At 37.8% G+C, this 26,282-nt stretch overlaps 1 protein-coding gene across 20 annotated transcripts in view; it reads left to right on the top strand.

Moving 5' to 3' along the window:
• The window catches only part of ABI3BP (ABI family member 3 binding protein), a 246,227-nt gene that overhangs the window by 172,993 nt on the left and 46,952 nt on the right, over positions 1-26,282 (top strand). For 12 of the 20 annotated variants that reach the window (XM_045193486.2, XM_045193488.2, XM_045193493.2 and 9 more), the window contains 7 exons: positions 2,700-2,774; positions 12,275-12,331; positions 12,924-12,971; positions 13,834-13,914; positions 15,986-16,063; positions 20,128-20,193; positions 24,284-24,358. In XM_045193486.2, the coding sequence (XP_045049421.2) occupies positions 2,700-2,774; positions 12,275-12,331; positions 12,924-12,971; positions 13,834-13,914; positions 15,986-16,063; positions 20,128-20,193; positions 24,284-24,358 (480 nt within the window). The remainder of the gene's footprint in view (positions 1-2,699; positions 2,775-12,274; positions 12,332-12,923; positions 12,972-13,833; positions 13,915-15,985; positions 16,064-20,127; positions 20,194-24,283; positions 24,359-26,282) is intronic. The other 8 variants (XM_045193489.2, XM_045193505.2, XM_045193487.2 and 5 more) reach the window with 7 other exon arrangements.

Here is a 26,282-nt window from a genome sequence, read left to right on the forward strand (position 1 = left end):
TGTTTCAGATGATATTTTTTGCGCAATGATCCACTTAAACTTTCTACCCTGGCAACAGACTTTCCATTAACACTCATGCCATCACATTCATTTACATGTTTGATGTTTTTTCCATTATTTAAATGGAATTCAATGCTTCTTGAATCAGTTTATGCTTTGACACTTTTTTATTACTTTGTTTTTTCCTTTACGGTTACTACTGAATATATCTTTCTAGCATTGTTGAGGAGGTACTAGTGTGGAGTGAAGATTCAAAAAGTAAAGACATTGACTACTTGGAAAGTATTTTTGTAACCTAGCATCTCTAAGCATTTTTTAAAATGCATGCATTATGAAGAAGGAGGAATGCTATTTCGCTATAGGCTTGCAGTGTTCTTTCTTTTAAAAAATATACTTGTTACCATCATTTCTTTCATCTGTACTCAAAGTGTGTGAAGCACCATGGTTACCTTCATTATTCTCCTTCAGTTACCATAGAAGCATCAATTCAGCCTTCCCAAACTATAATCCTACCCAGCCCAAATGAACCTCACACTGGACCTAGTAAATGCATTATTTTATACTTCATGTAGAAGGTGAGTGTTTGCAAAATATAAGAATGGAAAGACAATATGGGCATACTTGACATGGGAAGCCCTGCCTTAATCACTCAGCGCACAGTCCCTGCCGCCATACTTCCTCCATGCGCCATGTGCCCATTGCAGGCCGTCAGGCAGCAGCGTCCTGAATGATCATCAGGATATGAGTGGAAAGCACCTCTCAGCTGCCATGCAAGTGTTTAACATAGGAAATAGTAATGTTTCTGGGGAAGAACATTTATATTCCATTGAAATGGAATTTTAAATACTTTATCATCTTGACTAGTTTTACAAGTTCTATCTTCATGTAAAAAGTATTTTAAGATACCTAATTTGTGTTTGAGGTTAACAGAAACAGGTGTCACTGTGCAACCCCTGTAAAAAGGCATAACTGACCATAGTTACTTTGTCATTACTCAGGTCCTTTACTTCTTCCCACTCTGTGCTGCAGTGGGTTGGCCATTTCACTGCATGCAAAATAAGAGAAACTGAAATCAAACCAGTTACCTGGGCAAGTCATAAAAGGTTTACTTGATGGTGAAGTTAGAAATGAAGGAAAATACATCATCAACATAGCTAACTAAAGATGCTTCCTCTTATAAGGAAAAATCCTCTCGATATCTATAGGCTCCCTTGAAATAGGAGTTTACTATATAAATATGTCCAAACTTGTGTTTTGATTGCTATTGAACTTGTTTATATGACTCTATTTCCACAGGGGATAGAGATATTAATTTTACTCCTTGTCCTTGGAAATATCCTATTGAATATTGCCTATTAAACTCTATAGTTTAATTATTGCCAAAATTCTGTATTGACTGCATTAACTGAATCTGTATCAATTATCTCTAACTCTTCAAAGTTCATTGTTTTTAATAGCTATAATAATTAATATTATTGAGATGTTTAATTGTGAGATCTTATCCATTTCTGTGGACTTGCCTGGGGAAAGCAAATAGCCTGTCACTAGGAACCTCCTCGGCAAGTAGTAGTAAGTTGGGAGTCAGGGAATCATGAGACTGAAAGAAACTCTAGAATCAGAGAATTTTAGAATCGGAAGGGCTCTTGAAAACCTCTGTAACTTTTGACGGAAACCCTGCAGCTGTCACCCAGTGACGCGCAAAGGGAGCTCTCAATCTCCAGGTTCCAGGTTCCTAAGCCAGTGGAACCTCCAGAATACCTTGGTGTTCACTCTTTTACAGGTGAGAAGATTCCACTGAAGCCACTGCATGCCGCGCATACTTTGGTTTAGCATCAACAGGAAGTCTCTGCAGACTCTTTAGAAACAACTTCTAGCATCTAATAGCACTTATTTGCAGCAATCTTTTCTTAAGGTGCCTGAAACTCCATGACCTTGGGAAACATTTTGTTTCTTCTTACCTCTCTTATCCCAAATACACTTTAATCCAACCAAGTGAGGTGTTTCCACAAACTGCAACTTTGCATTTGATCATTCATTTTCTCTAGCAGGATATACTTTTAATTTTCTTGGTGAAGAAATCATTGGTTTTTATACTGAATGTCCTAGAAGTCCTTTGGGAATTGCCCAGCAAAAGAATAACTTTCTTCAGTAATATATCCTTTTAATGTCTGTTCAATTTCTCTTCTTCAGTATGATCAATAAAAATTATTTTGTTTAATAAGATTAATTTTTCCATCAGCACTTACCATTGAAATACATTCATTTTCTAGGTATATTTGGAATATGACATGCTAATGTATTTTAGAAGCCGTTGTATCTATTTGCAATCAAATTTTATACTGGAATAATCTGACAAAATGGTGTGAACTTGTATTAAATACTAGGGAGGAATACTTGTTATTAGAAAATTTATTTTAACCTGTTTAAAAGGTATTTGAAGTAGATGTTTCTGGAATTTCAACAGTTTCCTTTGCTAGCTGAATATCTTGGATATTGTTTAATGTGCCTTCTTGTTTGTTTTCTGTTATAATAAGAAATTATTTTCCTATACTTTGTAACTCTTTGGAAGCTTTAATTGCATTAATTGCTGTGTATTTAAGTCATAGTCACTCGACAAATGTCTCTGAGAACCTAGAGCTATTAGTACTGTGACTCTGAAGAGCTCTAGAGATCCAAACCTCGTATCCTTTTGTTTTCAGCTCCCAGGCAAATACCGCTCATTCCTCCCAAGCCAAAAACATCTCCACGTCCAAGAGTCCCACAAACACAGCAAGGTAAATACATGTTTCATATTTTGGCCTGACAAGTTTGATGTTATTGAAGTTATTCTGTTGAATTATAGCAAGTTGGGTTTTAACCTCTGTGAAACAAGTCTTCTTTTGCAACCTAATAAATATTTACATTTACTTTTAAACTGAGAAGTATATTATTGGAATAGCTTATTCCAGAAAGTTTCCCTATTGTCACATTATTTTGAACAAGAAGATGGAGAAGAATGGAATTTCTTTGCCTTTCCCAGCTTGAGAATCCCTAGCCCTTCCGTGGTCCAATCACCTAATTTTTTTATACCTTTCAGTAGATTTTATTTAACAGAAATGTCATGAAGATTTTATATGTATATCTTATGTACATAAGGTATAGATATAAAAGATATGTATCTTATTTTATTTATACACACACATATATATCCTCTACTATATGTGTATTACATACATATATCCTCTCCTACATATATGATATATATCTACACCCTCTCTTGTAATATCACAATTGCATATTGTTTTGCTATAAAGGACCCAAACAAGATTCATTATAAAATTATTTTTATTCTGTTGAAGGAGCTCTCATTTGAATGATTAACTCCAACCCTAACTTCTTAACCAAGCTCTTGTCTAATTTCTCCAACTGCCTTAGCCAATCTCCATTCTGGACCATCATACACTTGACATGCCTCAAAGAAAGCCTACTGTTTTTTCCCCTTTCAATTTACATCTGTGGCAGGTTCGCAGCATTTTACATCTGATTTTCACCTCCCTTCCTCATGCAGCCTCCGCAGTTCATTTGTTACGAAGTCTGGGCCATCCCAGCGTTGGTGGTGACTCCAAGCACCTACCCAGTCACACTTAGTCTATTGTCATCGATCAGCCGATCTCCTGTCTCTCTTCTCTCCCAACTTCAAATTGTCCATACACCCTTGATGCTTAAGTGATTGTTTGAGTAATTCATTTAATCAGTCATTCGACAAATATTTACTGCATTCTGACTGGGTGCCGGGCAAAGTGCTGGGCTCTAGGGACATGAAACAAAACTGAATCCTTTGTGGTCAAGGAAGGTACAGTCTAGGCCAATCACCTAAATTTAAATTTATCATTTATAACATGGTCCACTTCCAAAAAGTATATGAGGTGTACCTCCCAATTAATTAGGAAAGGAACCTTCACTATCGCTAATGGTCTGGGGAAAGAAAAATGTTAGCAGGTAGTGGTTCTGGATTCCCACTACAAATTTTTAAAATACATCTCAGCATCCCTTTTGAAAGAAAAAAACTATATATTAGGGCATGATCTTTAATGTCTGATTCTGAGAGAAATTTTGCCTGTTATGTTTTTGTTCATTTAAGGGGAAATTCCTTAAAAGACAGTTATATATTCCACATCTAGCTAATGATTTTAAATGTGCTTTAATGTACTTTAAAATGGGTGTTATTTAATTACTAAAACTTTGTTGTGAAAATAATGTGGGTATGATATGTGAGTATATAGGGGTACTCCCCTGATAGAGGCTTTTAAAATAATAACAATAAATACATGTAAAACAATATATAAGACATACTGGGAAAAATAACGATTAATGAATAGAATAGGAATAATAAAACCAAAGCAAGTATATTAAATTTGTGGATAGAGGAAACTAAACTCTTAACTTTAAAAATTAAATCAACAGATAAAATTACATGAAGATACTCTCAACTTTTTATTTGGACATAAAGCATAGGACAAAAGTAGCAGAAAAAGGAGAAATAGAAATAAATAAGAAAGCATAAAGCTTAATGAATGTTGGAAAAATAAGAGTAGAGATGAAAAATAAGTGCTGGGAATTAAGACATTGGAAATATAAATTCCTGGTTAGTAAAATTTTAAAAAGTAAAGGAGATATAAATGAACAAGGAAGACATTCATAATTTTCTTTTGAATTGTACTCTCTCCATATAAAAATACAGAATAAATCAGCAGCTTACTCTAAATTTCCATTATTATGCTATATTTAAAGTTTCAAATTTGTTTGATTTAGACCTTTAGGCAACCTTTCTCCATGAGACATGCAGCTTCAGAATGGATAGATTAGTATGCTCAGTGCATTCCACTCTAAATCTGAAAGCCTTGCCTGGCTGCCAAACAAGCAAGAGAGCCTCCTGGTTCTGCTCAATGCAGGCAACTAACTCCCAGGCCATCAGCATCTCCGGTGGAAAACAGCTGCAACCCAAATACTTCTGGCTTTGTCAGTGCTGCTTAACGCAAGGCAACAATTTGGAAAATTGATCATGACGAACAAAATGCACTCTAATTATTCCTCTTAAAAGTGAATGACATTAGGATCTCTCTTACCCAAGACAGTACGATCTTACCTAATAGATCCCACTAATATCCTGGGTTTTTACAGTCTTTCAAGAATGCTTGTGTATGTAGAGAGATGTTCCTTTCCTAATCTCTTCTGAAATGAAGACTCTCCATCCTACACTTACACTTAGTCAAATAGCGTGTTTCTCAGATTTCATTTTTCTAAAAGTATGTAGACAAATATTCCTTTGAATATTTCAAAGGAAGATATTCAAATCTTAGTGCTTCCCCGCTAACCCTTGGCTAGCTCTTTATTTACTTGAAAGGGCTTTTGGGGTGGGAGGATGTTCTGCTCATATGTGCAATACCAAGTGCAAATTATTATTGTTGGGCTAGACGGCTCTCACCTGCAAATAGTGTCTGCACCTCAACATGCAGCACAAGGTATTCACCTATCACTTTTTCCAGGATGAGATTCTGTAATCAGGCATGTCACCTTTCTTCTTCTTTATACTTAAACTATGTTTATAAGTTAGATGGCAAAATTTAAATCTATATTTGCCACTGAAGGCAATGTGGGATAAAAAATGTGGAACAAATCATCAAAAATACTTTGTCATTAAATAAAGTTTTGTTTTTTAGATTTCTGTGGTCATAGGTAATACTTAAAAATCGCATTATTAATTTTATACCTAGAAATCTTATAATCCTCCATCTATAGGTTCTCCTAATTCTTGTAGGAGCAGAGTGAAAATTACAATGTTCTCAGATCCTTCAATGTCAACTTTGTCAAGGTTTTCTAGAAGTGAAAAAAATTTTATAAATAGTTTTCACACCATTCTGACATTTCACATTTAATTGTCACAACCACCCTTTGAGATAAGACAGGTTCAATTATTTCCTCCTAGAACATGAGAAACAAGTTAAAATGTGACCTGCTTGGAGATAGAGCACCCAGGTGTTGGGACCTAGTGATAATGTCAGGACCTCAGCTTCAGCTCAAGTCTCGTCTCTGGTTCTTGGTAACTGTGTAACCTCAGGCGGATAGTCACCAACCCAGACCTTTAAAGTGAAGCTGATAATTCCTTCCTCCCAGCATTTTGATGAGATGAAAGAATTTTTGAAATTGTTAAATGAGATCTAAATAACTTAGATCTTTTTTTTCCTGGTATGTATTCCATTAGCACCTGTTACTTTAAAGGAACAGTTGCAAAAACACAATTTTAGTTTGCAAACATGTTCATTTAAAGGTTTATCCAGGACCTAAGAATTACAGGGAGAGTAGAATGCCAGCCCACCCACTCCATTCCATTCCATGCTCACCTCCCTCCCTGCTGCCCCTGATCTGACTTGAAGCTTCTCATATTCATACTTCATGGGCTTCTACTCTGACTTACTGAACTCATCTTCAAAGAAAGACTTGGGGGTGTGGGGAGTGATTTAAGGAGAAGTCAAGGAAACGTCCAGACAAGAAACGCATTCTTGCATTAATTTAATTGGTAATCTCTTCTGAAATGAAGACTCTCCATCCTACACTTACACTTACTCAAATAGCGTGTTTCTCAGATTTCATTTTTCTAAAAGTATCTGAAAACTAACTGATCTATATTTAGAACTTAAAGTTTATTTTTCTATGTACCTTCCAGGTTACATCTTTTATTTTATCAGTCGTTAGGCTTACCCTTTGTTGCATCTTTTGCCTGTATGCAGAACTCATAGCCTGAGTTCTCTCTTTCAGCGGCTAAGGTGCTGCAGCGTGTTTCATTTTTGAGTCAAACGCATTCCACTGTCACTCTCTGCTGCAACGAAACATGAGAGCTGATGGATGGATGTGAGGTCGATGTTTCACTGATGCCAGATACTGTGTTGTATCATGCAGGACGCAGTCACACCAAAGGTGTCACAGAGCATCCAAGTGCTCACAGGGTGAGCTACTGATACAACTGAAAGGCAGACACTTATGCCAAGAATAGAATCTTTCTTTTAGAACTAAAATTCCCCTATCTTCTGACTTACAGAAAATGACCTACCAGTGCTAACTCTGCTGTGCTCCAATGTTTCACCAAAATAAGATAAAGAATTCAGGATTTTTCCACGAAAATTATAAAATGGTGTTTTTACAAACGGAGGAAATGATGTTTAACTATTTTCTTAGGCTTAGAAATTACATTATCCAACATTGAGGGTTGGTTGGTTGGTTGGTTTTTTTCCTGTCAAAACTCTATTTTACCAGTTCATGGAACAATAGCTTGGGTTAAGAAATCAGAAATTTAGTTAATAAAAAAAATGATTTCTTTAGCTACAGATATGTAGAGACAGACAGATAGATAGATCTTGTTTATCGTCTGAGAAGGCCTTTGGTCCACTTACGGAGCAGAATACTCCCATGTATGTGGGAGTGGCGGTGGGGACCGCAAGGACCAGACCTTTTCTGGGTCTTGCCGCCAGTGCCGTAGGTCTTGAAGTGGCCTTAAGACACCGTTAGCTAAACAGTTCTATAATAAGCAAAACCAAGCACATTTTTAACTAGAGTTTCTGAAAAATACTGTCAGGTTTTTTCCTTTCTTTTTAAAGGTCCAATTATTATAAATTCCTAGTACTCCTAGAAACATATAAAACATTCCCAGAACCAAAAGTACTGCTAACCTGCAGCTTAAAATGATGGCATTTTTAAAAATCCTCAGCCAATGATAAGTTTTCATAGATTTGAGACAGAGAGGAAAAGAGAGAGAGAGACAGAAATATCCATCTGAGAGAGAAACATTGATCACTTGCCTCCTATATGTGCCCTAAGCAGGGATCAACCTGCAACATACTGTATTTTTCCATGTATAATGCGCACTTTTTTACCCAAATTTTTGAGGGAAAAATAAGGATGCATATTGTACATAGGTAGTACTAAGTCTGTGTCTATATAAATGTTCTTAATTCTTTTATTTATGCTAATGCGTTAAAAGTGTAACTCTAGAAAGCACTAACAATATCTATATGCAAAGTAATACCCTGGAATATAATAATTAGTTTTGTTTCTAAATATAAATAAAAATTGAATTAAAAAATTAAAATGAAAGATTTTTTTCCTGAATGTTAGGGACAAAAATATGGGTGTGCATTATACACGGCAAAATACCGTATGTATGAGCCCCAACTGGGGACCAAACCCACAACCTTTTTGGGGTGCAGAACAATACTCCAACCAGCTGAGCCACCTGGCCAGGGTGAAGTGATGGCACTTTGGAAGCAAGTCTGAATTCACTTGCTATAGTGTTTTCCAGATTGGGAGGGAGCGGGGAGGAGGTGTTGTACTGCTGTGGAGTGGTCAGGCTGTCGCAGGTGGTGGTAGGCCAGGGACAGGCACCTTTGCCCTGAAGCCTAGAATTTAAATTTGTATCACTAAACCAACAGCCAGTATTATAAATGCCAATAAGAAAAATGTTGATCTTCCTACTCACAAAAGATCAACTTCTTATTTTCAATTGTGAAAAATTGTAACAGAAACTGAATTACAGATAACAGCAATAGATTTTAGTGATTTTATTTACCTTTTTTTTCATCAGAGAAAGAAATACCATTGGTCTTGATGTAACTTAATCTCATTAAACCACTATATCTAATAGTGAAACATTTTTGTTCTTTTTAAATGTCCCGTATTTGCCATAATTCCATCAACACCTTAGTTTTCACAGAAATTCTAACCTATAGTCCTGGCTGGTGTGGCTCAGTGGACTGAGCATGGGCCTGGAAACCAAAGGGTCACTGGTTCAATTCCCAGTCAGGTCACATGCCTGGGTTTCCTGCCAGGTGTCCAGTAAGGGGTGTGCAAGAGGCAACCACACATTGATGTTTCTCTCCTTCTCTTTCTTTAAAAAAAAAAAAAATTCTAACCTGTGGGTGTGAGCAGTGGAACAACAGCACAAACACTTCCCCTGGAGCCTCCATTGGGCTTATTCTATTGACTCCCCAGTTCCTAATGTTCAGTAGAATTCTTTCTCTAAATCTGGTATTAGTTCCACTATGATCTGTATTCATCAGGGGTTTCCTGTTGCTCCAGGGGTGTGATGCCTATAAGAATAATCATAAGGCAAGTGTCGCTGTGTTTCAAACAAGTGTTTAAACAACCTGTTTTGTTCAAATGGTGGTTTGTGTCTAGGCTCAGGTTTGCTTCCTAATGAATCCAAGACCTTGTTTACCGGCTTCTGTAGGTTATTCCCCCCAAAATGCAGATAAATTACACATAGGTAAATAGGTCAGTTCTAGTCAGGTTTTGCTGCCAAATGAGTTTTTTAAAAAACTTTCAGTTTCAGAAGGTTGTGGACTTTAGAGCTATAAATAAGGAATCATGGACCCATGGTTGTAGAAGGTCAGTGAAGTGGGAGCCCGACCACAGTGGATAAAGAAGATATAATTGAGAGACAGATAGAGATTTGTGACTAAAGGAACCACAACAAGAGAGGGATGGTGTGAAAAAGAAGCCACATCAAGGGAATGATATTTTTTAAAAAAGATATCAGGGCATTTGAGCTGTTTTATAGGTGGAGGGGAAGAAACTTGTGGATAAATGGAAATATGGACTAATGGAGAAAATTCTAAGATAATAGAAATAATGGAAAATACAAGGTCCCAGAAGAGATGAGAGGGAGGGTGGTCCAAGAGCCCAGGTTAAGCTTGGAAGCTGGCCTCAAAAAGGGCGGAAGACCAGCTTCCTCTCTGACCGGACCCAAGGGTGCAAGGTTAGAATCAAGGAATAGGGCCCTGGAGGCGAAAAGTGTGTGTAGTCTGCATGTATTACTTTGCCAAAGAATCCGTCTCTTTGCTGACTTTTGCAGGGGTAAACCTTATTGCAGACTTCATATTTTACCATCTTTGCCAGGGGATAACACATTGATTCTCTCATCAAGCAAAATATCCACACACATTCATCTTCAGTTGTCCACGTTGGACATTTTCACTCATAATTGTCTTGTGTTAGTTGAACTTTTCTTCAGATTAGTGCTCTTTATTCAAAAAGATACTATAAGATGCACGGGACCATAAGATGTACCTAGGTTTTAGAGGAGGAAAATAGGAAAAAAAACTCTGCTCCACCACCACCGCCCCACCCCCCCAACCCAGCCAGGTAAGCCTCATTCGGACTATAAGACACACCCCCATCTTACTCCCAAATTTGGGGGGGGAGTGCATCATCAAAAGTGCCTTCTCACAAAAATTGTCATTATTTATATTGTTTCCCCCAGCATGGAAGATACGGGTTTTAGGAATCGTACTCTCATTTAATACACAGAGTCATGCCACATAGGAAGAAAAAGAAAAAAACTTGCATTTCTTGGAGCTGCAATTGACCAGGCGAGAGAATGATTCATTACCCTTTCCTGTGAATATGTCCTTTTTTTTCTTTCCACTGATTTTAGCTGCTCTAGAAAGCCTGCTATTGCAGTTCATTAAATCATCACTTCATGGTTAGAAAGTGCCAATTGCAGCAGCAGGAATCCACATTACTCCAGCCTGGATTCCTCAGTCAGCTAACACAAGCGGCGAGTAATGCATTTACAGGATGGTGGGTTTATCGGTTGCACATTTCTTCTCGTTCTCCTTTCCTTACCCCTGGCTCCTCTATGTATAGTCTAGCACTGTGACCAGTTAGGTTATTTATGAACTACTGGTGCTTTGTATGGTCACAAAGCCAAATCAAAGTGCGCTCTCCACCCTCCTGATAAACAATTAGTTTAATTTAAAACTGGAAATTCCTCATATTTTACTATTTGAATTCCCCAAAATACTATATAGCAAAGGTGCAATATTCACTGTTTTGATGGGTTTTCTCTAACTTTGTCAAGCACTGATCTTTTTGAAGTTGCCTTTTTCCTTTAAAAGAAAAAATCCAGGTTTTTAAGTTCCCCTGGAACCTTTTACCTCATAGAAGTTCTAATTGGGTCACATTTCTTTTCAATGAACCAAATTCCACAACCGCAATTTCACTGGTTCTTAGCAGCCTACACTCAGAACAGATGTGATGTGTACCTTAAAAGCAGTAAGAAGAGAATGTCTGTTTTATATAACCTATTTTTACCCTAATGGTAAAGTGTTGGTTGGCCACCTGATGCACAAGTTGTTGTTTTTTTATCTTTCTCTGAGACATAGTTCTATCCTGAATTCGAATTATTTTTCCCAAGCTTCATGTAAAATGCAAGAAAGTTACACTGCCTACCGAAGGGATTTATGAAATGTTCAGAGCGGTAGGACACCTTTCTGTGAGAAAGTAGGGCTGAGAAGGACCTGCTTGTGGGGAAACTGAGTCAAAGACATGGAAACATTTTTCCATTGTCTTGTTCTTGGAAGAAGACTTTGCCATAGAAATCTGGTACTAACCATAGGCAAATCACCCTGATATTTGCCCCAATGTATCACATTCTCAGCCTACTGTTTTATTTTGCCAAAATAGAACTGGACAGAGGCATTAAAAATATACGGGACATCAGGGACTGAAAATGAATAGGCTTATTGTGCAGCTGGCATGTTGTTCGTTGTTTTCATATTCTCACGTGTCAGGAGGCCCTGACACCTAAATACCGGAAGCCACATCACTAAGAATGACAAAAATGGCAACATTTATCTAGGGTTTACTCTGTAACAAACACTCCGTCAACTTTTCATGTGGTATCTTCTACTGAGCAGCTGATTTCTTTTGCTCTGTTTTCTCTCCATATTAACTGTTAGTGTCTTTTAGAATAAAAGTTTGTTCTTCTCTTAGATATTCAGGAATCATGCCTTTCTGGGTGTTTCCATCAATTTGCAGGCCCATTTGTACACCTTATCAAAGATAATGTATTTTCTACTGCTATCAGTGGAATTTTAGCACAGGTGTCAAATAGCACCTAACCACTTCAGACAAAATCTGACTTTCTATTTTGTAGTCAACTTGAGGGAGACCTACCTTCTGTTTAATTATATTAGTTATTTCCTCCTCCCGCCACCCCCACCCCCCAATAAGGGAGCCTTCAAAATGAACTGTGACCAATGCTGTTTTACTCCCACTAGAATCTTCCCTAGACAGAAACATTTTTCCATTTTGAAAAGAACGGTGTCTTCTCAGCTTTGCCCTTTAGCCAGTATGGAGGTACTTTTGCTTCATTCTTGCTTTCCAGGATTGTGTGTCTGTGGATTGCTTCACTCAGGTGTGACTTTGAGAGTACATAATGTTTCCTCGCCTTTTCTTTCAGTTCCAGAGGTGCTCCTTCCCCGTAAGCCAGACCACCAAGTCTCTCAGAGCGAACCTGGTAAATGAACTACTTTGTTTTCCCAATTAGGAAGTATATTTTTCAAAAATATTCTTGAGGTGAATAATTTTTTTTAATGATTATGATGTAGAAGTTTGAAGAAAATTGTGGATATAAAGTGTACATTTCTCTTGGGGAAGTTTTAATCATACAATCTGTTTGAATTTTTCCCCTGGTTAACACTAGGGAATAATGGATGAGTAGTTTACTTTTTCCTCAAGTGTTTTCGTTGAATGGAGATTGGGCTAAAATTATAAGAGATAATTGTTAACTAAGCCAACCATTTTCACCTCCTTTCAAAATGTAAATATTGCTACGTTCCAACTGTGGGTGTAATTTTAAGTAAACCATGGAGGACCCTACTCAAAAATTTCCTTAAAGTGACAGTGAATGCAAACTTTAATATTTTAACTAAACTAAGTTTCCTTAGTTTAGTTAAAACTGGCATCTAATATATAGAATTTTCTTATATTTATTATGATTTTTTAAAAATGCTTAAAGGTTCAAATGAATGCATGTAGAAACACAGACTATTTTTACTTCACCGGGTAGTAATTCTCACGAATGTTTCTTTGGTTTGCTTTTGGCCTAGTTCTGCAGCCTGTTACCTTTAGAATTGATCTACCAGAGGCAACAATAGGTAATGGTTTTCCCATGTTGACCAGCTCTAATTGTTTTCTTTGCTACCATCAGGATTACAGGTCTTTCTCAAACAATCATATTGAATGTCATCTCTTCTAAAACCATTCCATCACTGCATTCTCATTGTTACTCTTTCCCAAGTAGAAGGGTAATGGTGTCACTGTTGTAAAAGCTTTTCTCTGAAGACCAGCTTAAGACAGCTCATCACCAAGCCCATCCTCACCTACCTCATTTACCTCTGCATTCAAACTGACTCCACCTTCCTCATGTCTGTCCAGTCAAAGTTTTATGTTGGTTTAATTGTTCTCAGCTGTACTGTTATGATATACTAGCAAGTTGTAAAAGGTACTGGCAAGTAATTATCATTCATATTGTTCAAAATACTGAAATTTGCCAGTGGCTTATTTTAAAAAATAAACTTGAGTCTATAGCCATACCACCCTGAATGCACTTGATCTTGTCTAAAAAAATAAACTTGAGCAGACTTCAGAGAATTGTAGCAAACACAATGATGATATTCTCGTTCATTTTGTAACCCTGCGTGCTGTCTCGGGTGGGAGAGCTACAGCTGACAGATTTGGGGCGGTGTCCGTCCCACCCACCATCTTACCAGGTCTGGTCGTGGGGTGTGTCAAGCATCGAATGTCAGTTATTACCTATCCTAGTGGAAAAAACAGCTGAGAGCCATTATTCCAACATTCCAGTCATTTTCCTGAAGATTCTGTGTACAATTCACGTTCTTCTCCATGACTCAATGTTTTCTATTTTCTCTTTCAAGTGAAAGAATCTCATATAATATTCTGATCTGGTGCTTGGCTTTTGAATCTAGAGACTGAAGACTTTGGTGCTTATCTTTGCAGCTCCTTTAGAGACCCGAGGCAGCCCTTTCATTCCTATGATTTCACCAAGTCCTAGTCAAGAGGAACTACAAAGCACTCTGGGTAAATTTTGTTTTGATATTTCAGTCCAATGAGCATCTGTCTTTATGGATTGCCCTTAAAGAAGCCACACGTACATTGTGTTCATGGGTTGCTTCCAAGCAACAGAGGGTGTCTTTTTGCCATTACACAAAATCTGCATTTCACTTGATTCTTTTACAGTAATTGTATATTTGTCCTAATATTTATGGTTATTTTTAAGGTAAAATGAGAATATTACAAAGCATCTTGACAAAATTTTAAGTATCCTAAAAAGCAGAATGTTCCCAAAATGTATTAATGCTCTTTTTTTTTATTGCTTTCTGTATTTGAAACTGCACATGGGAGAAAAATTGAATCTAGTATTTTTTTAGTATTTTGTACTAAAGCACAATGCTAAGCAATGGGAGTTCCAAGGTAAACCTGTTTTAAAAATGGGCCCTTGCCCTTGAGAGCTCGCCGTCTAACGAAGGCAGAACTTAGTGACCGTGGTGCTTCCTGAGTGCCACCCAACGTGCCACATGTAATTTTTAATTTAAGCCACATAACAACTTCGTGAGGTAGGTGCTATTACTTATTCCATTTTACAGACTAGATAACTGAGGCACAGAGGTTTGGAAATTTGGGCCAAGTCACACAACTAATGTCAGCGTGAGATTGGAACCCACACACTCAGTTACCAGAGCACCTGGGATTCACCCCAGTGTTCTACTTTACCATGAGTGTAACAGAGGAATGAGCAGCATGCTGAACAGCACAATACCTGTAGCCATCAGGGAGGGCTTCACAAAGGAGGTGACATTTACACTGGGTCTTAAAGGTAGAGTGACAGTTAACGTTAAAGATACAAATGTCCTTTCAGGTTAAAGACAGGTGGGAATGAGGCACAGGGCAGAGATTGGTGGCCAAACGGTCACCTGCAGAAACGAGGATGGATGAGCCAGGACAGTTGTTAGGGAGGAGCTGGGTGACTTTCGAGGAGTTCATTGTGTGGGAAATCCCAGTTTGCCTGACTCTTGGCTGAGAATGAACCAGAAAAATGTCCCCAGCTTGTGAGTTTTGGCTGCTCTGCCCTGTCTGTGCCACATCACACATGGCCATATTTAAATTAGTGGCCTTATTTTTCTCCCTTCATCCCTCTTCAAATGAACTTGTTCTTTTTATATGCTGAAATGAAGTTACTGATCACCTTTTAAAGTAAAATGCTTTTTGGAGAATAAATTGAAAACTGAACAAATATACACTGATTATCAAATATTCGTCTGTTTTAGTCTAGGCCCACAAGGTCAACATCCCCCATGATGGTGAAGTCAAAAGTACTTTCAAGAACCACTGCCAGAAATGCTAATTATTTAACTTCCACTCCCTATTTTTTTAATATATCTTGGCTTATTGACACAAGAACCATCACCTGCTATTTATCTCAAGTACCTCTCTCGTGAGCCAAATCCAGATTATAAAGCAGAACAGGAGAAAAAGATGACAATATACTATTTGTACCAAGTATTTCCTTGGCTCCAGTATGTGTCAAAGAGAATAAAATAATTTTCTTTCTCTGCGTGATGTTGTAATGAATCCAAGATAATATTGTGTGGAACTATTGCCATACTTACTTTTTATTTTGTCAGGAAAAATGTATCTGTAGGTTAGTAAACATAAACTTTGTTTTCACATGAGGAAAATAAAAGAATATGTATTCTTAAATGGTGTAAATACTATATATATCTGATTTATTTCTTTTCCTGCTCACCTAAACAAATGGAGGAATTTACGTGATATGTACGTGACATGAAGGCAGCTAAGAGGCACATCTAAGCATTACCACCTCCCGTATAATGAAACAATGACCCTGAGTTAAAAGCTTTGGACATCCTTAAAATAATCATTAAAATAATTAGTGCAGGAAGAGGGAGAATATAATAAGTGAGAGTTATTAAAATGTACCATTATTTTTGAATTATTGTGATTACCAAGCATACTTATAAATTCAATTTACCCTTTTATTATCACTTGGAGCAGTAAAGAATGGTTTTTTTGATATGTTCATAATGATAATTCTTTAAAGCAAGCCATCTTACTGTGCTTTAATTCCCAGCAGAAACAGACCAATCCACTCAAGAACACTTCACAGCTAAGATTCCACAAACAACTGAATTGGCAAAGACAACTCAGGGTAAATACTGTTTTTCCACCTCTGGATAGTAACTCGTCTTTCTTCATTTTTAATTAGGAAATAAAATTTCTTTTCAGAATGTAATTTCTCATCACAGTGAATTACTTGATTTTTTTCATTTCATAGGTGCAGCCAAATAGGAATATCCGTATGTCTATCAGTTGAATGCAGGGAACACCAATTTTTTAGTCAGAGCTTTGCTTTTGAATGTGTAGTTGACCTTGTGGTGCTGATAACTAACAATGAAAGCTCTCTTTTTTTATTTCTTAACTGACCTTCATTCACCTCATTTTCTACATCTGGTAAATAAGAATCTTTATTACCTTCCTTCCCTGCCCTTTTCTCTCCGTTTTCTTCCTGTGTCTCCCAACTGGAGGGACACATTGCTATTGTGGCCTCAGGAAGTGAACTCACCTGCACAAACTCTGTCTCATCTGCATGCTCTCAGAAGAATTTTTTTATCCTATGTGGGTTATAACAATTGTGGATTTCCACTGTTTTCATGTTTTCTTTCTTTCTTTTTCTAACTGACCCCTTTTGTCCAGCTCTGCCTCTTTCGTAGGGAAGGGAGCCCACAAGACCAAAGCAAACATTTTTTGAAGAGTGGGAAGACAGATTTATTCATTGTCAGTTATAATTTGGGGGTGGAAAGAATTTTGTGGAAGAAATTTGAGATTATAAGAGGAAATGATAATAAAAGAAATCTAATTTTATGGCATATATTTTATAGTAAGCAGTGCAAGACTAAATAAATGTGACTGTCAGCACTATGACATAGAACAGTTCTTGTAAATTTTCTATATCATTTTTTACTTGTTTGGTTTAATTTTATTGTGTTTTAAATGTTTATTTTATCATTTACTTTATTACCTTTCCAATTATTAACTTTTTGTTTATTTATAAATCACATAGAAGCCTAATACACTGACAGCCCTCCCTCATCCTCATTAGTAACAGATTAACATGTTTAATCATGTTACCTCCACACTCCAAGCACATTTTTATATGTTTATTTTGTAAGTTTTTGCAAACCTTTTAAATGTCTGGCTTAAAGAAGGTAGTTGGATTCTCATAGTCAAGCTCATTAATTTTTGTGACAAAATAGATATGTACGTACAATAAGTAGGAAAAATAAAGACTATTCATTTCAGGTTGTACTGCCAAATGAGAAAAAGGTTTTAGTTTTTTTAGAGCTTTATAGATTTCAAAATTGAGGATAAAAGATCATAGGGCTGTTCTTTTTTTGTTGTTGTTTTGGGGTTTGTTTGGGGGTTTGGTTTTTTTTTGCATTTTCTTACTGTAATGGGAGTATCAGTATCGTGTCACCATTACCAATGTATCTGGAATTTTTATCAAATTCCTTCTAGAACATGGTTTTATTAGATCGAACTTTCACAGTTGATTGGATATATGTCCAATACCTGATATCATTATATGAATTCTCTTAACATGTTTATATAGCAGGCTGTGCCAAGGACCTTGAGAGTGGCTCGCCAGAGATTCATTTGCGGGAGGATTCATTTGCAATAGTTCCACACAACAAAGGACATCCTAGGAAAACACCCATCTTAGGGATGAGAGCAGCATGCAGGACCTGGCCCAATAACCCTGCTGAGGAGTAGAGGGTCAGCTTTAGTAAAGGCCTGCTGCGTGTCACCAGGAGCACCCTTGGGCCCAGGCCTCACAAACGTGTGCCTGAGCTCCTTAGAAGAGGAGGCCAATCACCCACTCGGTTTTTGATGTGCTCTGTTAGGTTTTGTTTTTAACGTGAAGCATCAGGAGCACAAGACAGCACACAACAATTTGACAGAGTAGCTGTAGGGGTGAGATGTTCCTCTTGGTGTTTGCACTCTACTCATGCACATCCCATGACCCTTCAGTCCCTGAACCATGGGGCCCAAGTGCTCCAGAGAAACCCCAGCACCGCTTCTCTGGGGCACGCTTGCTCCGTTGCCTGCTGAGACAATTCCCTGATGCGTTCTGCAGCCCTGAAATGTTCAAACTCTTCTGCTTTGCCCTTCTTATCGCAACCCATAGTAGAAATCCACTTGGCCAGGGGCATTTGGGGAATATTTTGATTATTTTACTCCTTTCAGCCCTCTGATACTTACCGCACCCAAGAGGTTGAATACTCCTTCCCCTCTCCCTATGCTGGACAGAATGTTCATCATTCAAAGTGTTTCTCCCATTATCCCTGTTTGTTTACTTTTGATGTTATCATCACACAGCATTTTTAATGTTCATTTTACATAGATTTTTTAAAACAGTTATGAAGCCATCTTTTAAAATTATTTTTATGTTATTGGTCACCAAAAACTACACGGAGATGATGTTTACATAACTACATTGTCACAAAGCTCCTTCATCGTCATTTTGTTTGTTCATTTATTTTAGTTTTTGATTAAAATTCCAGAGTAGCTTTCTCAAGACTGTGTGTTGGCTGGTGATGAGCCATATGAGTAATTCACAGCCTAAACTTAAATTCTATTTCAGCTCTTTTATAAAAGTTCTTTTTAGATTTAAGTAGTGACTGTGGAAATTTTTTTAAAATTCTGATCCTATGTCTTTGAAATAATGAACATAGTGTTGATTATTTTTGTGTTTGGCTGTAAGTCTCTTTAAATTCTAAAGTTTTAAAATTTATATATTTTTTAAATGGGACTAATAAGAACCATGATTGTTGTAGTTCTTTAAGTAAAAGCAATCTAACATGGAAGAAGTTAACATGAAAAGCTAAAATATGTTAATTTGACAGAGAATCCGATCACTCTCAAAGAAAATTAAAGCATTGGCTGATCATCGTCACACATGGTAGGGTGTTGAGAATTTATATTTTATAACATCAGTATCTCTGTTCACTCTAGTTATTACACTTCGAAAGGCCCACACTGAATGTTGAGAGAATTTCAGTATGTGTCTGCTGTTTTTGGACAGAAGTATGGCAAAAATCTTCTCATCAGTCTTAACATTGGAAGCTTATAAATGAGCTACATTATAAACTGTTTTGCAGGTGTATTTTTTTAATGTTAGGTAAGGCATTGCTGATTTATGGTTACAAAAATACCCACTCTAGGTGAGAGCAAAACCAATGTAAAGATGTAATTTACTTACAAGTTTGCAAGAAAATTTGTCTCCATCCTTAGCTAAACTGTTACCAAGAAAGTTGGAGTTAGGATGTAGCATGCTGTGTCGAGAGAGCTGAGGAGGGAAGGGAAGAATGGACAAATTCCAGGATCAATGCATGCTTTAAAACCGTAGGAAGCAAAAATATTTTAGCTGAGTTTCTCGTGAATTTGCCTGTTTACAGGAGTCACTCATTTTTTAATTTATTCAAAAAGTCTTCAGTGGGAGTCCTCACTGTACCAGGCCCTGAATTACAGGAGCAGGACGCAACAAGTTGATGTGTCGGTCCCAGAGCTGGTGGGAGTTCTTGCTCCTTGCTCTCCCTCTCTCCATGGGCAGGACACTAGAGGTTATTTTCTCTCATCCTGAGGCTGTAAACAATGGCACTGACTATTTATTCACTTCAGGGTCCATGAGTTAATACATTTTGATAGAGATCACGTTTTGACTCTTTTCTTCTTACCTACCTCAAAATATTTTACTTTTTGCCTTTAAAATTACTTGCCTTTTGTGGCAAAATAATATTTCACAGCGACTACCTAATTGAATGATGTGGATAGATGGATAGATGGACATGCATATTGGACACACGGATGATGGATGAATGGATGGATGGATGGTTGGCTGCCTTAAATGTTTCCCATATTAAGCAACCATCTGGTAAAATAAATGCCCTTGAAAAACGTGGACTGAATGACAACACCCTTAACACACATTAGAGATGACCTACCTCATTCTGACAATGTGCATCTTTCATATCCACTCATGAATATTTTCACTTGTTTTATTTTCCTTTAGCATCAATGTTGTGATGCATAACCGGAGGTTGCAGAACGTTCTTTGTGCTTTCACGTAAAGCATACAAGTTGTCAGTCCCCAGGGTTCTACTCCATGGCTTTGGAGTGTGGAATAGTAAACATAAAGTGTTTCCTGTGTTTCAGCACCACACAGATTGCACACTGCGCCTGTGAGGCCCAGAGTACCAGACAGACCACACACCAGACCTGGTGAGTGGTTTCTTTTCCTGATAACCTAAACAATCAGCACATCCCAGAAGATATAAAATGTACTGAAACAGTCAGATGCACCAATGCAGAGCTATATACTTGAATTGAAACGAAAGGTGTACATAAATTCTGATCCTTGCAGGGAAGTAGAGAGGTAAGGATGAATCTGCAGAACTGAAAAGATTTGACAGAGGATTTTTAAGGAGGATCAGATTCAGAGACCACTATGGAACTTCATCAATATAAAATTATTTTTAAATAGTATTTGTGCATAAATCTCACACTTCTTCAGTCTTCCATGGCACTTATATAGCATTAGCATTCTGTGTGACATATTGCTTTCAAATTTTATTTATCTTTTAAGAAAAGGTAGTTTCTTCAGTATAAAAGAATATTTATATTATCTAAGAGAATATCTTCTCTAGAGAATATATTGTCTAAGAGAATATCTTTACTTGATTTCTTCTATTGATTAAAAAGCAAACCCGGAGAACCAAGATGGCGGCGTAGGTAGACACACTGCGCCTCCTCGCACAACCAGAACTGACAAAAAATCGAACGGCAGGGAAGTCTGACACCAAGTAGATAAAAAATAAACATTCATCCAGACCAGTAGGAGGGGCAGAGACGGGCAGCCGGGGCGGAGAGGACTCGCGTGGCTGTGGTGGGACCGAGACTGGCAGAGTGTGGGACAAACGGGGCAGGCAGTCTGACCACTAGCAGACCCTGCGGCCCCACATTCGCGCAGATAAACCGAGAGGGCCGGACTCAGAGTGGCGGAGAGTGGGGCAGGCAAAGCAGCAGGTATCACCCTGCGGCCCCACATTCGCGCATAGATAAACTGGGACAAACGGAGGGGAGTGAAGCAGACTGCGTAACCCAGGGCTCCAATGCGGGGGAAATAAAGCCTCAAACCTCTGAGTGAAAACGCCCATAGGGGCTGGGGCAGCAGCAGGAGAAACTCCCAGCCTCACAGGAGAGGTCGTTGGAGAGACCCACAGGGGCCTAGAGTGTGCACAAGCCCACCCACTCGGGAACCAGCACCAGAGGGGCCCAATTTGATGGTGGGTGGCACAGCGAGTGACTGAAATCCAGTGAAGAGTGGAGCAAGTGCCATTGCTCCCTCTCGGCCCCTCCCCCACATACAGCGTCACAGCACAGCTACAAGCGTTACCCCGCCCCGGTGGACACCTAAGGCTCCGCCCCTTTAAGTGACAGGCGCGCCAAGACAAAAAAAAAAGGCCCAAATGACAGAACACTTCAAAGCTCCAGAAATAATTCAACTAAGCAGCAAACAGATAGCCAACCTATCAGATGCACAGTTCAAAACGCTGGTAATAACGACGCTCACAGAATTGGTTGAATTTGGTCGAAAACTAGAAAAAATGAAGGCTATGCTAAGAGAAACAAAGGAAAATGTACAGGGAACCAATAGTGATGCGAAGGAAACTGGGACTCAAATCAACGGTGTGGACCAGAAGGAAGAAACAAACATCCAACCAGAAAAGAATGAAGAAACAAGAATTCGGAAAAATGCGGAGAGGCTTAGGAACCTCCAGGACATCTTGAAACGTTCCAACATCCGAATTATAGGGGTGCCAGCAGGAGAAGAGGAAGAACAAAAAATTGAAAACTTATTTGAACAAATAATGAAGGAGAACTTCCCCAATCTGGCAAAGGAAATAGAGTTCCAGGAAGTCCAGGAAGCTCAGAGAGTGCCAAAGAAGCTGGACCCAAGGAGGAACACACCAAGGCACATCATAATTACATTACCTAAGATTAAACAGGAGAGAATCTTAGAAGCAGCAAGAGAAAAGGAGACAGTTACCTACAAAGGACTTCCCATAAAACTGTCAGCTGATTTCTCCAAAGAGACCTTGCAGGCAAGAAGGGGCTGGAAAGAAGTATTCAAAGTCTTGAAAGACAAGGGCCTACATCCAAGATTGCTGTATCCAGCAAAGCTATCATTTAGAATGGAAGGGCAGATAAAGTACTTGTCAGATAAGGTCAAGTTAAAGAAGTTCATCATCACCAAGCCCTTATTATATGAAATGTTAAAGGGAGGTACCTAAGAAAAAGAAGATCAAAAATAGGAACAGTAAAAATGACAGCAAACTCAGTTATTAACAACCACACCTAAAACAAAAACAAAAACAAACTAAGCAAACAACTAGAACAGGAACAGAACCATAGAGATGGAGATCACATGGAGGGTTATCAACAGGGGAGTGGGAGGGGGAGAGTGGGGGGAAAGGTACAGAGAATAAGTAGCATAAATGATAGGTGGAAAATAGACAGGGGGAGGGTAAGAATAGTGTAGGAAATGTAGAAGCCAAAGAACTTATAAGTATGACCCATGGACATGAACTATAGGGGGGGAATGTGGGAGGGACGGGGTGGACAGGATGGAGTGGAGTGGGGAGGGGGAAATGGGACAACTGTAATAGCATAATCAATAAATATATTTTTTTAAAAAAGCAAACCCATCCCTGGCTGGTGTGGCTCAGTGGATTGAGCACTGGCCTGTGAACCAAAGGGTCGCTGGTCCAATTCCCAGTCAGGACACGTGCCTGGGTTGCGGGCCGGGTCCCCAGTAGGGAGCACACAAGAGACAGCCACGCCTTAATATTTCTTTCCCTCTCTTTCTCCCTCCTTCCCCTCTGTCTAAAAGTGAAATAAATCCAGAAGGGAGGTGGGAAGGGATAACGGGGGGGAGAAGGGGGAAGGGCTGTCAGAAACATGTATGAAGGACACATGGACAAAGCCAAGGGTGGGAGGTGGGGATGGCTGGGGTGGGGGATAGTGGTGGGGGGCAAATGGAGACAACTATACTTGAACAACAATAAAAAAATGTGAAAAAAAGCAGACTCATTTTACAGGTTATAAATAGCAAAAATAAAGCAAAACTTACACACTGGAAAATACTTTAAATTTACTAAGTTCTCCAGAGGTTCTAGTATTTCCCTTACTGGAGTTTGTTAGGGAAGAGTTAGCTGGAGGGGTTGATTTGGTCCATGTAAATCACTTCTATGCTAAAGCATAAGTTGGACCAAAGACTGGATTTTTCTGCCCTTTCCCCACTGTGTTTACAAAAGACTTCTTAAAGTTCTAAATGATGAGTCTGGCTTATAAATTAATGTTCTTGGTTGATATCTCTCCAGGCACATGGAAGAAAAAACAAATAACTATTTCTATCCTTTGATTTATGGAAAGCCCGTAAGTTTTGGAGTATCCTCCAAATCCTAAAGATAGTTAGGCACAGAAGTCTTTTATAAACAAATACGTCTCCATGTGACTTTTGTATCACGATAGCTGTTGAAAGCTGGGTACATTAAATGCTTCTACAAAATAATAAATAGTAGCAATAATGGCTAACATTGACTGAGTGCTTGCCATGTGTCCTGTTAGGCAGAGTTGAGGAAGACATGGGAAAAGCTAGAAAGTAGACTCAGAGTCAAGCAATCAGGCTCCAGTCTTTGCTCTCTTAACCACAAGTACAGTTAGTGCTTTTCCTTACAGAGTCTTACAAGATAGGCGACCTCTGAAAGTTGTAGTAATGCTATGGCTGTCGACAGAGCAGAAGGGAGACTCCAGTGGTTTTTATTACAGTTCTGGGTTCAGTGATGGGCTTCTGCCAGAATTATCAAGGACCATCTGTACCTAGAAATTCATGCAAAAGGACCATCAATTTATGAGTTGTGAACTCAGGCCTTGACAAATAAATACACTTCAAGTTTTGGTTTTTCATTAGCATAGATAGTCCTGATTGTTCTTCATTTCCATTTTGGAATGGATCTAGTGCTTATAAATGAAGCAAGATATTTCCCATTTAGAAATATAAATTCCTTTGCCAGTTATTTTTTCCAAGTCAAGTGATCAAATCAGAGTACAAACTCATGTCTCTATTTCCAAGTTCAAGCCTATGATTTTTATACCAGAATTGTGGTTTTTATATTTGGAATACTTTTTAGTAAGCCATTATTTTATTGCCTGGTTAAATGATTTACAATTCTCTGGGAAGTTTTGTTTTCCATGGCTGCAAATTTTCATAAGAAAGTATCTGAACTATTTTTTTCTCACTTTATTGTAGTTCTGAATAAGACGACTACAAGACCTAGTAGACCCAAATCCAGTGCGGTGCCCAAAGGGAATGGAATAGGAACAGGTAATGATCACAAATTTATTTCCTTTTGATGTTACCAAAACTATAAATTTTTTCATTCAATTTTTATTTTGTTGAATTCTCACTTCAGTTTTTTTTTTTTACCAGTATTGGAAGTTCTCAGCATAACACATTGAAAATTGTGATGCATTCCAAATATCAAAGCTTGAAATGTCTCTGTAAATAAATATTAAAGAAGGATTTATCATTTTTCTAAATCAAGTCCACTAAATTAGCCACCACACATAATCTTGATTCTTTAAAAGATCTTAATTATATATCAATTATTGAATTAAAATATCAAAATAGCTGTCTTCCTTAATTTCAAAACACTTTCCATACACAGCCTTGGTCTTTGAGATTGAAATCACTTGGTTTTCAAGGTTATAATGTCACAAATATGATTATAACTTTTTAAAAGACCTAAATCTGTTAGAAATCTGGAATATAATATTTAAATAAGAGGAACTGGCAGTTGATCACCCTCGTTATAGTCATATTAATGTTTCCATATCATTCAGCTTAATTAAGTGGCATTGCCCTGACCTAGTCTCATCTGTGGGAATGGGCATCGTATGGATAACTAGGGCAATTATCTAGCAAAATGTCAAACACCCAACTCACTAAGTGGGTAAATGATAATTTCAGTGACTTAATATGAATTGCATTATTCCCTTGTAATATTTTTAAATGCTATAAAATTTGTGCTTGTTTGTATAAAAAAAGCATAAAAATTAGAATATATTTAATGATATATATTTAATCAACCTATGATGGCTTCCTAATGAGAAAAAGATGTGAATCATACCTGAAGCTATTTCAGTGTGAAATTACTTAATTTGTTTTAGAATGCATTTTTTGTACGAGGTTGTTACAATATCTGAAATTCTAAGAATTCACTTCCCTTCAAACCAAGTAATGAGACACCTTCTATGAATTCCTGATTCACGAAAAGTAAGAAAGGATTCTGGTATCTATTTGTGCTCAGCTGCTCCTTTAATTTTTCCCAACTGTGGGATTAGGCAATGCATAGTTTCTCAAATTGACATAAACAATCTGGCTCTAAACAGAGCCCACTTCTTAATATTCAAAGTAATTCCCTCAAGTTTGTCTAAGTAAAAATAGAAGAAAGTATTTATGTCAACAAAGCAAATGAAAGAACAACTAGCTATGATCAAACTTGAAAGCCTTCAACCTTCAGCACAATAAAGCATTGATTCTCACTAGGAAAATACTAATTGTTCTTCAGAGGGAAATAGTCATTATATTTTAATTTATTAGCAATATAAACATTTTTTCAGAGCCATTTGTAACACAAACTGATATATATTTATTTACCCTGTTTTGTAGATGAAGTCAACTATGTAAAAATAACTCATCTAATTAGCCTTGGAGGACCCCTAGTCAGGGTTTCTTCAATTTAATTAGTTGGTTGCTAGTAGAAAGGGGCTGGGGAGCACAGGTAAACAAAGCTGAGCTCCCTCTTTTCCCTATCCTTGTTCCACCTCCATCCCCAACAAAGCTGTGGTGCACCTATTCTATGTTCTAATGTCTATTAGGATTTCCCTTCAGGGAAACACTTGCTCCCCACCTACAGGGAGTGAGGTCAGCACATAGTATTCAACTGTCAGCTCCTTCTTGGTCAGCCTCTCAAGATCTGGGTGGTACATTTCCTTGTCAACCACAATAATAACCAGGTGATGCTTACCACAGGAATACAAGGTTGTTTCAACAGTCAAACAAATTAGTGTAATTTACCACATTAACAGAGCAAAGGAGAAAAATCATATGATCATCTCAATAAATACGAAACACAACCATTAGACAAAATTCAAAATTTATTCATGATGAACTCTCAGAAAACTAGAACTAGAAAAAATTTTCCTCTCTGATAAAGGGCATCTGTGAAAAACTTACAATTAACATC

Source organism: Desmodus rotundus, chromosome 2 (assembly GCF_022682495.2).
Source record: "Desmodus rotundus isolate HL8 chromosome 2, HLdesRot8A.1, whole genome shotgun sequence".
NCBI lineage: Eukaryota > Metazoa > Chordata > Mammalia > Chiroptera > Phyllostomidae > Desmodus > Desmodus rotundus.